This window comes from Podarcis melisellensis (genome assembly GCF_964234715.1).
Source record: "Podarcis melisellensis genome assembly, chromosome: 5".
Taxonomy (NCBI): Eukaryota; Metazoa; Chordata; class Lepidosauria; order Squamata; family Lacertidae; genus Podarcis; species Podarcis melisellensis.
In genome coordinates, this window is record NC_138537.1 from 85,808,396 (window position 1) to 85,823,719 (window position 15,324).

The 15,324-nt window shown below is 43.1% G+C and overlaps 1 protein-coding gene across 1 annotated transcript in view; it reads right to left on the reverse strand.

Moving 5' to 3' along the window:
- The window catches only part of ANXA7 (annexin A7), a 33,440-nt gene extending 22,596 nt beyond the window's left edge, over nt 1-10,844 (reverse strand). The window contains exons 1-2 of the mRNA XM_081913772.1: nt 10,687-10,844; nt 3,604-3,658 (exon numbers count right to left, since the gene is read on the reverse strand). Coding sequence (XP_081769898.1) covers nt 3,604-3,657 — 54 coding nt within the window. The 5' untranslated portion in view covers nt 3,658; nt 10,687-10,844. The remainder of the gene's footprint in view (nt 1-3,603; nt 3,659-10,686) is intronic.
- Nucleotides 10,845-15,324: the final 4,480 nt, after the last annotated feature.

Below are 15,324 nucleotides of genomic sequence, written 5' to 3' on the forward strand. Positions count from 1 at the left end.
TCCACATTTGGTGCATTTATGCCAACTGTTGCTAGTTTTGCTCTGTGCATGGTTTCATTTAAGGAAGATAGACCAGTGATTTGCTTAGGACTATAGTTATTGGATCTCTGTTTCTAAAGTTTCTCAGTATACTGCAACTCCCTTAGATCTTTTATCCTGTTTTGGAGTGAGCTCTTAAACCTACAGTTTCCCACTTAAGATTTCATGGAAAGCATGGTTAAGAAACCAAAGCTAGACAATGTAGTGATGATCAGTAATTTAGATGGTTCTTGAAAGGGATTATGAATTCATGGACGATGAGCATTCCATGTTGGTATTCTGCTATCTTTGGAAGATGCACCTGTTTACGCAGTCATTTTTAAAAACACACCATAAAACAATTGCATTAAAACAACACAGTAGTTAAAACAGGAGACTCAGGTCGATAGGTCAAGGGAATGACTGCGTAAACAGGTGCATCTTCCAAAGATAGCAGAATACCAACATGGAATGCTCATCGTCCATGAAGTGGGAAACAACTGCAATGATTAAACAACTGCAATTGAGAGGATGTCACTACTACATACCATCAAGTGCCAGATATAGAGAATACCTCTGCCTCTTCCACCTGAACAGCTTCTGACAACATTTGATGTCAGAAGCTAGACTGAAGATCTCTAAGCTCAGAGGAGAGAAAGACAGAAAACTCCCTGCTTATCACCCGGGCTACAAGCGTCTTGCAAAGAAAGAAACAGATACCCAGCTCTGCCAGAAGTTGGGCTCCCCTGTGAGTGTTTCTCCCTTCCTCTCTGAGCTTGCCAGAGAGGCAGAGAAAGCTCCATCGCATGCACCCAGTTTCCAAGCACTTTGCAAAATGGTGAAATTATCCCATCCTGCAAAGCTGTTGGAGTCTACCACTGAAGCAGAAAAAATACAGATCTATACAGAAACTGCCTCCGAGGTTGTGGCTGAGTAAACACTGGCCCTTATTCACCCTACCCACAACACTGGACTTCGGACTAAAGTAACAGAAGCAAGGTCAACCATAATGTCTACTGTTATCAATACAGAAAGAGAAACTTCATTGATCAGAAATCCCAAAGGAGCAATGAAACAGACAATTAATTATTAGGGACAACAGGGATCTTTCCCAGAGGGATTCAAATTTCTCTTTGAAAGGAGAAAGTCTACACCACAATCAAGCATAAGCAGACTGTGGGCAAAGACACCCCCCCCCCGCAACTCAAGCTGGAAAGAGGGGATTGCACATTCCAGTTCACATCACAGATAATTTATACCCTAAGATGGTTCGAATATTCCTATTGGTTAAGAAACTGCAGTTTACAGGCTTCCCGATCCGCCTACATCATGTTTGCTCCTAAAAATGTACCCCCAACAATAGCATATAACCCATGTCCATTCAAATTAGCAGTTTTTACAATAGGGGTGTGTTTTATAATATTCATGCAGCATTTAAGCCTGCGTACTAGCGTGTGGTGCTGTAGGTTAAACCACAGAGCCTAGGGCTTGCCTAACAGAAGGTCGGCGGTTCGAATCCCCACAACGGGGTGAGCTCCCATTGCTCAGTCCCTGCTCCTGCCAACCTAGAAGTTCAAAAGCACGCAGTTCAAGTAGATAAATAGGTACCACTCTAGCGGGAAGGTAAACGGTGTTTCCGTACACTGCTCTGGTTCGCCAGAAGTGGCTTAGTCATGCTAGCCACATGACCCAGAAGCTGTACGCCAGCTCCCTTGGCCAGTAAAGCGAGATGAGCGCCGCAACCCCAGAGTCATCCGCGACTGGACCTAATGGTCAGGGGTCCCTTTACCTTTTTTTTACTAGTTCTTAAACTATCATCTGCTATTTCTCCTCATTATCTCGGGTCACCTCTAAACTATAAATCTATCCCTCTTTCAAGGCTAACAATCTAACACATTCTTTACTTAATTTTAACATTAGCCAGGAAAAGAGCCTCTTAGGGAGTCAAGCTTCTGAGTCCAACATTTGCTTTGTCTCAGCAACTCAGGATGTAAGACATTTACAACTCAGGTAGTAAAACATGCTAATAAACAGTTCTGCAAAGGGGCCCTCCTTGGGGCTTCTTTGAACCTCTTTGTTCACAGAATCGTTCTTAAGGCAGGCATGCTCATCTTCACCATACCATCCCTAAGAATAAAAGTCATTTTCATTCATTTATTCCACACCTATTCCAAAAATATAGTATCAACATCAAGACAAAGGGAAGTGAGGGCAATAAGCACATCATACAGTAGAGACTGTTCAGTCTCAGGGTAGATTAAGACCTACAAACATTTACAATATATGGTTCTGGGATTGATTAATATTTCATTGCCCTGAAAGAGTGGGGTGGTGCATCTCCCTCCTTAAAGAGGACCTGCTTGGATGCAGAAGTACAAACAATTTTGCCACACACGCACACAAACAAATCTAGTAATACACCACGCTACCTGAATAAAAAAGTAAAAACTCTTTACACAATACCAACCATATCACTCATGGGAAAGATAAAAACAAACAGTTAAAATAGTGAATTACAGTACAAATAAAATGTAGGCATGGAACAAACAAACAAAAAGCAGCCAAAAGGGAAAAACAACACCAAAATGAATAAAAAAGGGAGGAGGGAGAGAATGAGAAAAACACTGGGAGAAATAATACACATTATAGTAGACAAAACTAAAGATTATAAATAAAAAGCAACATTATAACAAAAAAAAATGCCAAAACCAAACATGAACAAAAGACCAAACAAGAATTTAAAGCATAAACACTGAAACAAGAAAAAAATTATGAACAGAAGTAAAATATACTATTATGAAGAAGTGGACGAACACAAGAGCGAAACAATGTGTGTCCATTGAGTAAACATGAAACAGGAGAAAAATAGAGAAGTAAAAGTGCCATTGAGAGCATTTGCTGGAGAAGCACAAACTGTGCTTTTATGTGGTGAAACCTCAGAGCACTTCGGAGGACAGAAGATGCCATTATGCATGACAGAAGCAGATTGATGTGTGTGAGTCAATATCCTTCAGCACAACAATTCAAAACACTCTTAACATTTTCTTTTCCTCTGCAACTTCAAAACCCAATACCAACACAATGCAATAATGCTCGCAACAATAAAATAATTTCTAGACCAGTTGCACCTTACAAATTACATCTGTGTCAATAACAGGGGAAAAATTCAATTTAATTTTTATTAAGCAATAATATGCGCTTGTTATTATATATAGTTACAACACAAGCCTCAGTGTTCTCACAGTAGTCCTGGTTTTGGACGAGAAGCACTGGCAATATCTCTGGGAGCTGCCTAAAACCCAAATAAAATTGATCCAGAAAGCTACCCTGGGACTGCTTCAACCACTGGGGGCTAACCTGCAACTCTCCAGGTGTTGCAGAGTTCCAACTCACATCGTCCCTGACTATTGGCCATTTCCAACAACAATCTGGAGGGCCACAGATTAGCCATACCTGGCTTAAAGGCACCATCTGATTGAAGCTTTATGCCTACTAAATACATAGCAAAACAATGCAAATCATCATTGTCTATTGCTGTGCTAAAGTGTGAAAAAGAGATAGAACTGAAATATAGTAAATACTTACAGGATAGCCAGGGAAAGCAGGGTAACCTGAAGGGGGATATCCTGGGTACGACATTCTGTAAGACAAAAGAAAAGCACTTGAGAGCTTTTACTTAAGAGTTTAGTGATTTCCTCATGTGAGCACTTCACCACCAGAAGGATATAACAATCTGTTCATTGGTTGGTGCACCTCGCTGTAGGGTTCTGGTTCACCAGCATGTTGCTTGTGGGGGAATATGCCAGCAAAACAGACTTTGGCAGGTCTACTTGACAGGACCCACCTATCAGCCACCATGATGTTGAGCAAATGACAGGTGGCAGCCCCTCCCACATGTCAAAATTGACCCACAAGGGCTGGAGGGAAATAACAATCTAGTCCATGGGCCAAAAAGGTTTCCCAGTCCTGTTTTAATGCATGTGCCATCCATATTATGGCCTTGGTAGTCATTCATCAGAATACAGAAAAGCAGGTTCCTTTTTTTCCTTGCTGAGCAACTGGGTACAATGTTAACCTTGCCTCCATATAAAAGGGAGAAAGACTTAAAAGCTTAGAAATCAGAGGTGGTGAATTGAAGTCAAGCCTCCACAAGCTCCACAGTGCCTATAGCCCTCTCAGGCATTTTCTGTTTTTCCAGAGAACTGAAGTCACATAATATGAGCTTACTGAAAGGCCAGCCAGCTTTTTTCCATCTCACAATGAGTCATTAATCCATGTTTCAGTGTATCCTCCTGAAGTAAAAAATGAGCACCACACCCTCCACAAAGGCAGTTACGTAACGCCAAGCAGAAAACAGAGTAGTTCATTTGACTGTGGAAAACTATGTGTGTGTTTTAGGAAAAACAGTCTGGAGTTTAAAAGCTTTTGAGATAATTTAAAAGGACCTGCCTTTTTTATATTAAGGCTATCTGGGTAGCATTCAGTTACAACAGACTCTCTTCTGCCAAGCTTCATAGCAATGAAAATTAAATTAAGACATTCCTCCTAATTCTGAATCTTGGAAGAGAAGCAGTGATGAGGCATGGCTGTGCACTTTATCGCTGGATCAGTAAATCAAGTCTCCACAAATCTACTCCCCAAGGAGTAGAATCTCCCCTCCTTTTACCATGGGAATGGGGAGGAGAGGTTTAATGTCACAAACAGCTCCAAGTGTTTCTCAATGCAAAGCTTGGAAGGAAGCTCAGGGTAACAAAAGCCCCAGCCTGTTTGTCACTTGGCCAGATATGAAGATTCCCTTCTTCCTACTAGGCAATTCTCATCACCCTGCAGTCTGGAGGTGGTCACGGTGCAATTGTGCAATACACTTCCTCTTGTACATACAGGGGACTTGGAAGTGAGGGGTCAGAGGTGTCCATAAATTATGACCTGCTAGTGAGCCAAGTCAAAATCTGTAGATTCCTGTACCAGACTACAGTCAAACCTGTTTCTGAAAACATCCCCTTCTTCCATGGCTAAACCTTGCACATTTGCCGGTGCAAATTTAACTTTGTTACAATGCCCATTTAACGGGGTCAAATCTGGGATACAGAGGGCATGTGAGACTATGCCATCTATTTCATTTCGCTTTACCATATGCTTCTATGAATGTAACAGTTGGCAATGAAGTTGCTAGTCCCTTGCTTTGTCTGTGATCCTCTTCCATTTCCTCTTATTTATGTGGGGCCTGTTCTCTAATTCAGCCCCAAGTATCGCTACAGACCTCTTCTATTCCACACACAGAAATCTTATTCATTAACTGTTTATTCATTAACAGGTTCACTCAGCACTTTCTTCCCCTTCCATACTGTTTCCTAGCAAGCCATGCAAGAGTAAAACAAAATCCAAAGTTGACTGTTAAAACTGTGACGACCTTCAGCAATGTTTGAGAAATCCTTTTAAAGAGATCTTGACAAGGGAGCAGACACGCAGAGATATGTCTATACATATCCACAGTCCAGGACTAGGTAACCTTGCATTTACAGTTTCTGCTAGACTGATTTTCAAAGGAAAAACCTTTACCTCTTTTTCCAAACCTTGTCTTCTCTATGAATGATAGCAAAGCACGTTTCTGGTCAGAGATTGTTCTGGGAAGCTTTAGGGCATTTTTGCTATGCTATCGTTCTTGCATTAATTTCCAAAGCCTTTTCAAAATGGGTAATGGTGTTAATAAAACTGCCTAATCAGGGAAAATGCATGAAGGAACACAGGAACAAGGAAACTTGGTTAAAGAGTTTGAGAAGGATGATGCACCAAAGCAGCATCATATCAAGTAACTGCAGGAATGGGAGATGGAACGAAACCCAAACATGAGATAAAGCTACCCACTACTTCAAATTAAGCTACAAATATAGAGGGAAGGTTTTTACAATTTTTAAAAGTGCAATAAATGCATCCTTGTTACTAAATTGTTTTTTGGAATCCAGATATCCTCTACTTAAGGTAATGTTTTAGTGACAGGAGACACCAAGATTTTTTTAAAGCATTCAAACCATCATGTTTTTGTTGCTGGGAAAGTTACATTCTTCCCACACACCAGTGAATCCAGTGCTCTTGCATAAGCATCTACAGGCATCTACTAGATAGCACTGCAATACAACTGGAGAAGAAAAAAATAGGGGAATTCCGTAAGTAAGATTTCACAACAGAAATGGACAGAGCCACAGGGAATAAGAGAGCCAAAGCATTATGTGGGAGATCGACTATGGGAAATAAATACTGACAAAATATCTCTCTCTCTCTTTTAAAAAACCTCAATGGAGCAAATATTAGGTTACAATATCCAAACACTATGTTTATTAACTTACTCTAAAGACAAGAGAGTAATGCTGCCAAAGGCAGCGTTAGTGGCATATTAGTGGCAGCTAGAACTATACCTAATCCTGAGGACAATGAGAAATCAGCCTGAGAAGATAAAGCACTATGTGCTAATGACAAAACTGATAAGCTAAATGAGGGTGAAGAAAAGAGAGGAAAGACACACCTTCATTAAAAAGGGGAGCCTGTTTGCTGAATGCTGCAACAGAAATCAGCTGCATTTAAATACAAATACAGTTATATTTTATTATCCTAATGAAGTATTTGTTTTTTTAAAAAAATAAAATAAAAAATAAAGCAACCATAAGAGGAACTGAATGAAAGGAGTAGCACTGAGAGAGCAGGTGGTGAAGGCGCTTTAACCCTTTTCGTCCCCACCCTGTTTCTTCACACCCATCAAGCACAATCTGCTATTAGCCCTTTCTGGGTGAAGACAGATAAGATGCAGGCAATTGTCCCATTCCACAGCAGGGCTAACACCAGCAGAGAGAAATGCCTTGCCCTAGCTTCTCTACTCCAAGTCAGTTTGGGGCCCCTTAAAAAAACCCTAAATACATATAACTATATGCAATAGTTGGCCCAGTAATAACACAGGGCTTAACAGGAAAATTGAATGAAGGTAGCAAAAAGGAATGTAGAAAGACAAGAGTTGAAGGAAGAAAGACCGGAGATGTGCAAGGGGGCATACATGAATACTCTAGGAATCTGGGGGGCCCTTTATGGATTGCCTGCGCTGAAGAACAAATAAATATATCATATATGACTCATCTGCAGATTGTCACACGTAATGGCCCTACATAAATGTATTTCAGCATGTATGCTTCAGTTCACAAACATTTATAGTGTTATTTGTCCTATCTGATTATATACTCACTGGTTTCTAGCCTACACTAATTCCTATATGATAGTGTCTAAGAAACCCATATATATAGCGTGTAAAATTGCTTTCAATATTATATGACTGATTTATTTTATTTCGTTGTTGTTTTTAATCAGACTACTAAACAGCAGCCACTTTTTTTTCTTATAGTTGCGTTTGTTTTCAGCTTGGGCTGTTTTGAATTAACAGAAAATAATGATGTACCATGAAGCTGTACTACGTGTGCTCAGAGAGATTGTTCTCAAAAACAGTGTCTCCTAAAAGGCAAGTCAAAAATCGTAACAGCCTGCTTAGGAGTTCAAACACAAGCTATTAACATCAATATGGAAGGTTCACTTTTGGAGAGAACATAAAATCACTTTATGTATGATACTCATTTTAATCCCCCCCCCCCGTCTACCCTTTCAATTAATGTTTTTGCATGAAATAGTAGCTAGAAATCTACAGGGGTAATTGCTCACTCATGTATGATCAGGGGTGATCATTAAGAGTGCACACAGGAACATAGGAAACTTGTTCGTTTGTAGGGATAATCTGTTAGGGCTAGTTTTTCAGGGTAGTTTTAATATGAGGTAAGTGCTGAAGAATCATGTAATGGTCATTATCTGGTTATTTAAATTTCAGTCTTATGGACTTAAAATCTTACCCATCTTTGAGATGGGGCAGTTTATATGAATAAATGAATTGCAAGTACAGGACCACATAGCATTGTTTGATTAAGGAGAAAGTACAATCTCATTCTGCCTGAAGTCCCAATTTCAGGATTACTTCATAATCTCCACCCCATATATAAATAAATGCCACACCTTTTAACTACTCAGCCTGCTTGTTTGCAAAGAAACTCAACAGCAGTTAACAGATCTTTGATATTAACTCAAAGTTCTGCAGGGAGCACCTGTTGAATGAAGGGCACTGTGAACACACAAGGCAGGATGGCAAATCCAGGGTTACAGCTACCTTGTATGACTCATGCGTTTGCCCACTGTCACGCTTTCTGTTTTGGACATACTGTACAACTAAAAGCAAATGTGTCAAGAATCATTGCATCGCAAAAGGCACACAGTCATAGAATCACAGAATTGTAAAGCTGGAAAAGGCCCTCAAGGGTCTTCTAAATCCAAGCCCCTGCAATGCTTCACTTCAGCTTAATCCAGAAAAACTCCAGTACTTTCAGTGTGTTAAACAAGAGGAGGCAGCTACTAGTCACTGTTAACATTGAAAGCACATCGGCAAACAAATTTCCTCCAAAGAGCATGCATGCAGTTCAGTAACCACTTTTTTTTAAAAAGCAAAAGCACCTATTTATTTATTGAATTTATATACCGCCCTGCACCCGGAGGTCAAACCTAGACAGCATCTTAAAAAGCAGAGACATCACCTTGCTAACAAAGGTCCATATAATTAAAGCTATGGTTTTCCCATAAAGGCGGCTGATCGCTGAAGAATTGATGCTTTTGAATTATGGTGCTTGAGGAGACTCTTGAGAGTCCCATGGACTGCAAGAAGATCAAACCTATCCATTCTGAAGGAAACCAGCCCTGAGTGCTCACTGGAAGGACAGATCCTGAAGCTGAGGCTCCAATACTTTGGCCACCTCATGAGAAGAGAAGACTCCCTGGAAAAGACCCTGATGTTGGGAAAGATGGAGGGCACAAGGAGAAGGGGACGACAGAGGACAAGATGGTTGGACAGTGTTCTCGAAGCTACCAGCATGAGTTTGACCAAACTGTGGGTGGCAGTGGAAGACAGGAGTGCCTGGCGTGCTCTGGTCCATGGGGTCACGAAGAGTTGGACATGACTGAACGACTAAATAACAACAGCCGGAGGTCTCAGGGCGGTTCACAGTATATATATATATATTCTGTATTCTATATATTCTGTTGGTTTGCCTCTGCTGCTAGGCTGGTCCTGAGTCTTTTTTATGATGGTTGTGGCAAGAGATATATATACAGAATATATATATATATACGTATATATATATATATTCTGTTATATACATTCTGTTTTATATATATATATTCTGTTATATATATATATATATATATATATATGCAGGTTTTGGTGTCCTCGGGTGTCTTCCCGTGTAAAAGTTGGGGTGTCTAGGCGACGTTTCGACGAGGTCTCACTCGTCATCTTCAGGCTGGTGCTTTCGGCTTCTTGTTACTGGAACAGAGCAGGATCTCAGTGTTTGAGTTCCTATAAATACTGTTGAGGGGGTGTGGTGTATAGCCTCCAATGTTCTGGGCAGAGAGGAAGTTCCCAGGCTAGTGTGCCTTTTCTTCTTTTGTTCCTTAATTACTTGAGGGATATCTTGAGTGATTTCTTGAGTGATATCCTGAGTACCACTTAGGTGGGTCATTAGGTGTGGATTAGTTGCTAAAGTCTTTGTGTCTTGACCTCTTGAAGAAAAGGCACACTAGCCTGGGAACTTCCTCTCTGCCCAGAACATTGGAGGCTATACACCACACCCCCTCAACAGTATTTACAGGAACTCAAACACTGAGATCCTGCTCTGTTCCAGTAACAAGAAGCCGAAAGCACCAGCCTGAAGATGACGAGTGAGACCTCGTCGAAACGTCGCCTAGACACCCCAACTTTTACACGGGAAGACACCCGAGGACACCAAAACCTGCATTCCTGTACCCGTGAAAATCTACGAAAGCAAATATATATATATTCTGTATATATATCTCTTGCCACAACCATCATAAAAAAGACTCAGGGTCAGCCTAGCAGCGGAGGCAAACCAACCCCACGAAGGGGCAATTCCTGGGGCTTCCCCTGCCGCTTTAGGCGAGGCAGCACCTCTGCCCCTACTTTCTTGAGCAAGCAGCCGGTTTTATAGAATGCTAGCAGCTGAAGAAATCACGCGCTGATCTCCGCGGCTGCCGCCTGGGGCGCAAGGTTGAGGGGAAGGAAATGTGGAAAAAATAATGCGCATTTATCCCTTAACTCTCAGCCTCGGTCGCCTGATTTCCAAGGGAAGCTTCTCATTCCTAACCTTGCCCTGAGTTGAAAAGAGTCGTGGTTTGCCCTGCGGCTGTTAATCCGAATTTGATCCACCACCGAGGGAGGAGAGAGAGGGGGGGAAAAGGCAATGTCCGCAGCATTCAGAGTTTGCAGTTCAACTCTCGAGAAAGGGTCTGGAGGGGAGGAGGGGGCTTGTTTGTTTGCTCGAGCCCCTGAACTTCAAAAACTTGGCAGGCTCAGAAGCGGGGAGAGAGACCGTTGTCCAAAAAAAGCGGGGCGAGGGCTGAGGAGACGTCCACGTCGTCAGGAAGGAAAACAAACACAAACACGGGTTTGGTTTAAAACACACACACACACAACACGGGAAACGTCGCTAGAACTTAATACCCCTATTACCCCTATTACTACTGCTACTATTACTGCGGTATTTTGCCCCCCGCGGGTTCCCGCCTTCCCGCGCTCACCTGAGGCGCGGCCGACAATCCCCGCGAACGCAGCTCAGCGAAGCAAAATGGAGACGTCGCCCGGGCGAGGTGAGGCCGGCGGAACCCGGCCCGCCCCTTCCCTGGGGCCGGGATTGACTTTCGCCCCGCCCGCCTTGAGGAAGCGAAGACCCGCCGCGCTGCCCCAGCGGCTGTGAGGAGAAGCGGCGTCGTTGTTCAGGGCGGCTCTTCTCGCGGGGAGGGCCCCGCCGTCACGTTCGCACGTTCAGGGCGGCTCCGCGACGCGGCGGCGCGTTCCCCACTACCGAGGAAACTGGGACGTTTGAACGGCCCGCAGCTGCTCGCGAATGTCGGGCAAGGTGGTGGCTATACCACTCCAAGCTCACTTAGCTGATAGGTGGATTATCTAGACCAGCTGTGGGTGGGCAAATTGTGACTCGCAAGATTTTTTTACCGGATTGCATTCCCACCACCCACAACCATGGGTTGTTGATGGGAGGGCTGCAAGGTTCAGGACCAGTGTTAGAAACTGGGATGGGAGCTAAAGTTAGCTAGGAGCTAAATGGCACCTTAAGCCTAGGTTATGGGCGCCACAACGGAATGTCCAGGCAGGCTTTTGAATGCAAGGCTGAAAATGAATGAACTGCAGCTAAAATATTATGTACATTTTTCACATGGTCTAGTTCTTCCTCTGCCCACCCCCCTAATATTCTTAAGAGGGTCTCTTCTTCAGGCTTCAGCTGGAAATGGGGAGGCAGAAAAAAAGTTTTTCTTTCCTTCCACTCTGGAAGTTTTAATCTGAAATATTAGGCGCAATACTAATAAACAGCTCACGCTAATGAAATTCCCTGTCACAAAATGCGCCTAGAGCAGGGGTCTGCAACCCGCGGCTCTGGAGCCGCATGTGGCCCTTTTACACCTTTGCCGCGGCTCCGGGGCGGATACTAGCGAGGGGAGGAGGCGCATTTTGTGCCCCGACACTCCCTACTGTGGTGGGCGCTGTACTGGCTGTGACGTCGCATGGGGGCGGTGCGTGCGTTAGTCACGCACCGTGCCAACGTCACCTTCCCGCCTGCTACATTGTAAGGGGCATGTACACTGGTCACTGCATTGAAAGGGGGCATGTACGCTGGTCACTGTTTTGAAGGGGAGTGAAGAACACACACACACAAAAAGGTAACTTATTAATTTAACGTTTATTTCTATTAGGATGAGTAATTCTGAGGGGTCAAACAAAGAATTAATTTTAAAAAAGTGACCAAAAAGTTATTTTTATAATGACGAGTTTTGCGGCTCCCAGTTTTTTTTCTTTGGAAACGGGTCCAAGTGGCTCTTTTTGTCTTAAAGGTTGCAGATCCCTGGCCTAGAGCAATTGGGGTTTCGAACGCTGTTCAGAACCACTAATCTACACCATTTCAATCCAGCCTTGAAACTGCTTTGGTCGCTCTAATAGCAGGAGACAGAATGCAAGGGTAACAATTTTCTTGGACCTTCCAGTGGCTTTTGATACCACTATCCGCAGTATTATTCTGTGGGTAGGAGCATAGAGAAAGGAGATTCATTCATGACATCTTGGCTGTGGATCCCCAGCAGGGTTCCACCTTATCCCCAATGGTTTCTAACATGCATATGAAGCTGCTGAGGCAGCTCATCCAGAGCTTTAGAGTGAAATGTTACTAATAACACTGATGACCTCTATTTCTCCTTGTCATGGGAGTCATGTGAGGCACTTAAAAGTTCTGAACCAGTTCCTGGAATCAGTAATGAGCTGGATGAGGGCCAATAAACTAAAGCTAAATCCCAACACACTGAGGTTCTGTGAGTGGAAAACTTCTCTGGGTGGTGTTTAGCCTTGTTTTGAATGGGGTTGCAGGACTCGCCCCAAAAGATCATGTTCAGTCTGGGGGTGCTCCCTGGAGGACCACGTTTTTAGTTGCATAGACCGTTTTAAAGAAGTGTGTGCATATATATAATATATATACACACACACAAAACAAACAGGCAGTAACTCACGTTTTTAAAGTTCCAAGTTATGTGCCACATCTGAAAATCCCCACTGAGCAAAGATTGCAATTGCCATGAGGGTTCTTTATTTGTTCCTTTTCTCTACCTTGTTTAACATTCTATGGTTCTGGTGTGGCACATACCTATGCTATTACTCAAACCCACATAGCTAAAGGAACACTTAGCCCTGTATCAACCTGACCACACATTGGACTCATCTGTTGACTCCCCAGGGTGCCCTCACCCTCAGCTGAGGCAGGTGATGACTAGGGAGGGGGACATTTTCAGCAGCAGATCCCCACTGAATTCTAGTTCCTAAGAATCCATTATTGGCACCTGCTTTGCTATCCATTTGTTGCCTGGCAAAAACTTCATTCTCATGAGTCTCAGTTGTGGTTGGTAGTTTTGAGGGCTAACCTGCAGCCCTCTAGGTGTTGTGGGCTACAACTCCCATCTTCCATGACAACTGAATGTGCTGGCTAGAGCTGAGGACAGTTGGAAGTCCAACAACATGAGTAATCCTTCGTAATAGATTCAGGCAGGTAGCCGTGTTGGTCTGATGCAGTTGAAATAAATTAAAAAAATAGTCGAGTAGCTTATAGCCAGAACAACCTTCATAATAGGTTTGATTCACACAGGAACTGCTGCTAGAGATGGTCTCTATATATTTTTGTTGCCTCTCAGTCTTCTATGTTGTTCGAATATCATGTTTCATTATATTGTGTTCTCTATTGTATACCAACCTGCAGTTTGCTGAAGGCCAGTTTAGACATTAAAAATAAATAAATTAGAGGTGAGCTAGGGAAATGCCAGCCTCTTCACCCACCACCCCAAGCGATGGCGTAATTTGTTGCCTGGCTCTGAACTAGCCATCAAGGAATGCTGAAAGAAAATGCAACAATTGTATAACCACACTCTATGGTTGACTTTTCCCTATGCAAATTCCCTATGCAAATTACTGGTCAATAGTCCAGAATGGCTAATTGATGTCTCATCAGTGGGAGGCAATTGTTAGGTAGGAGATCAGAGTTCGAAGGATGATACACCAAGCACTGCTTGACACAGCTGAGAGGAGGCGATAAATATTGGCTGAAAACACTGCAAAATGGAGAGGAAGAGGGTCCAAGACCTCTGCTTGTCTATTATATATTTTGAACAATGATTTTCCATCTGGTCTCCAAAGTTTGGAAGTCTGTTGATATATCACAACCAAACAGCACAAGAGTTCACAAGCTGGGGGTGGCAGACATTGCTGACTTTTGGACTCTGGACACCATTTTGAATCAAGATGGTAGACTGAAATGTGACTTTGGTGTGATTTTTTAGGCTTAAGTTCTGCCACCTTTCAAGATATCATCACCAAACTTGGTATGAGGGTTCCTGGGGTGGATGCAGCAGTCTTTGTCAATGTTTGGAGTCTGGGTATCATTTTAAATAAAGATAGCAGACCGAAATGTGACTTTGACATGACATCACCTGCTTTTGGTATGACACACTGTGATGGGATAATGAGCTGCTTGTGCTTAAAAAGGCTTGGTCCCTCAGAGTTTGCTCAGCGTAGCAAAGCTCTGCCTTGAGCGGAGCCCCTTGGCATGGCTCCGTCAGTCGCTGGTAGAATCCGACAGTGGGCGTCTGCGGAAACGTTTCCAACATAAAAGCTGCTTAACGGAAACGCGTCTCCTGGATTCCCTGCGTGACAGTTTCCGGCGAGGGGTGGGGGTTCCTAAAGGGGGCCTTGATACCTCCTCACTGTTCTCACTGGAAGTATCCTAGAGCCTCCCCTCCGACTCCCTTTCCCTTGGAGCTCCTGCTCCCCCCCTACTGGTTCCCTCTTCTGCTGCAGAGTCTCTCCTATTCTCCTGGAGCCTTTCCGCCACCTGTTCTTCCGATGGCAGTTCCCTGACACACACATACTATCCATTTAACTCACAGTATTTTTCAGTTTCTGAAATTTTCTGGGCAGCACCGAGCACTCCCCACTAGTATATTTACAAATAGTGAAAATATTACAAGGACACCCTCTATCTCTAGTGCACTCTCATCCAAAAGGAAACCAAAGTTGCATAGGGTTGGCTTGAAACTTTTCACTGCTCATCATCACTAAGATGCCAAAGTGCAAAAGAGCATGCAGGCATAAAAAAAGATGTCTGAAAGCAAAACACACATAGGTGTCACTAGAGCTCACAACTCTAATGTGCTATATAAACAGTAATATTGTCAAAACCACAATATAGGTGCATTTTGTGATAAGGAAACGAAGAGGTAACAACCAACCATATGTGAGAAAGGTCCCTTTCTTTCTCTCTCCTTTCCCCTATCCCACCTATCAAAACTGGTGGAAATATGTAATCTCCTCCATGTTTTTGTTCAACAATAGGTTTCTATTTGTAATGTTGATGAAAGTCTAGGGTAAGCTTGCAGTGTCTTGAGACTATGAAGGGGCTCTGTAGCCTTGCTAACAGGTAGAATGTCAAAAGGCTGCTGATTGAGAAGACAACTGTCAAGGCAAGCTTTTAGGATTAATGAGTTGAGTGGGGCAGGCGACAGGCAGAAACTGCAGTTCTTTCATTCATTAAAGCACATGCTTGTGAACAACCTCAGAAGCGAGATATACCTTTGCCTCCTCCTTTTGTTTTTTTCTGCCAAGCATACAAT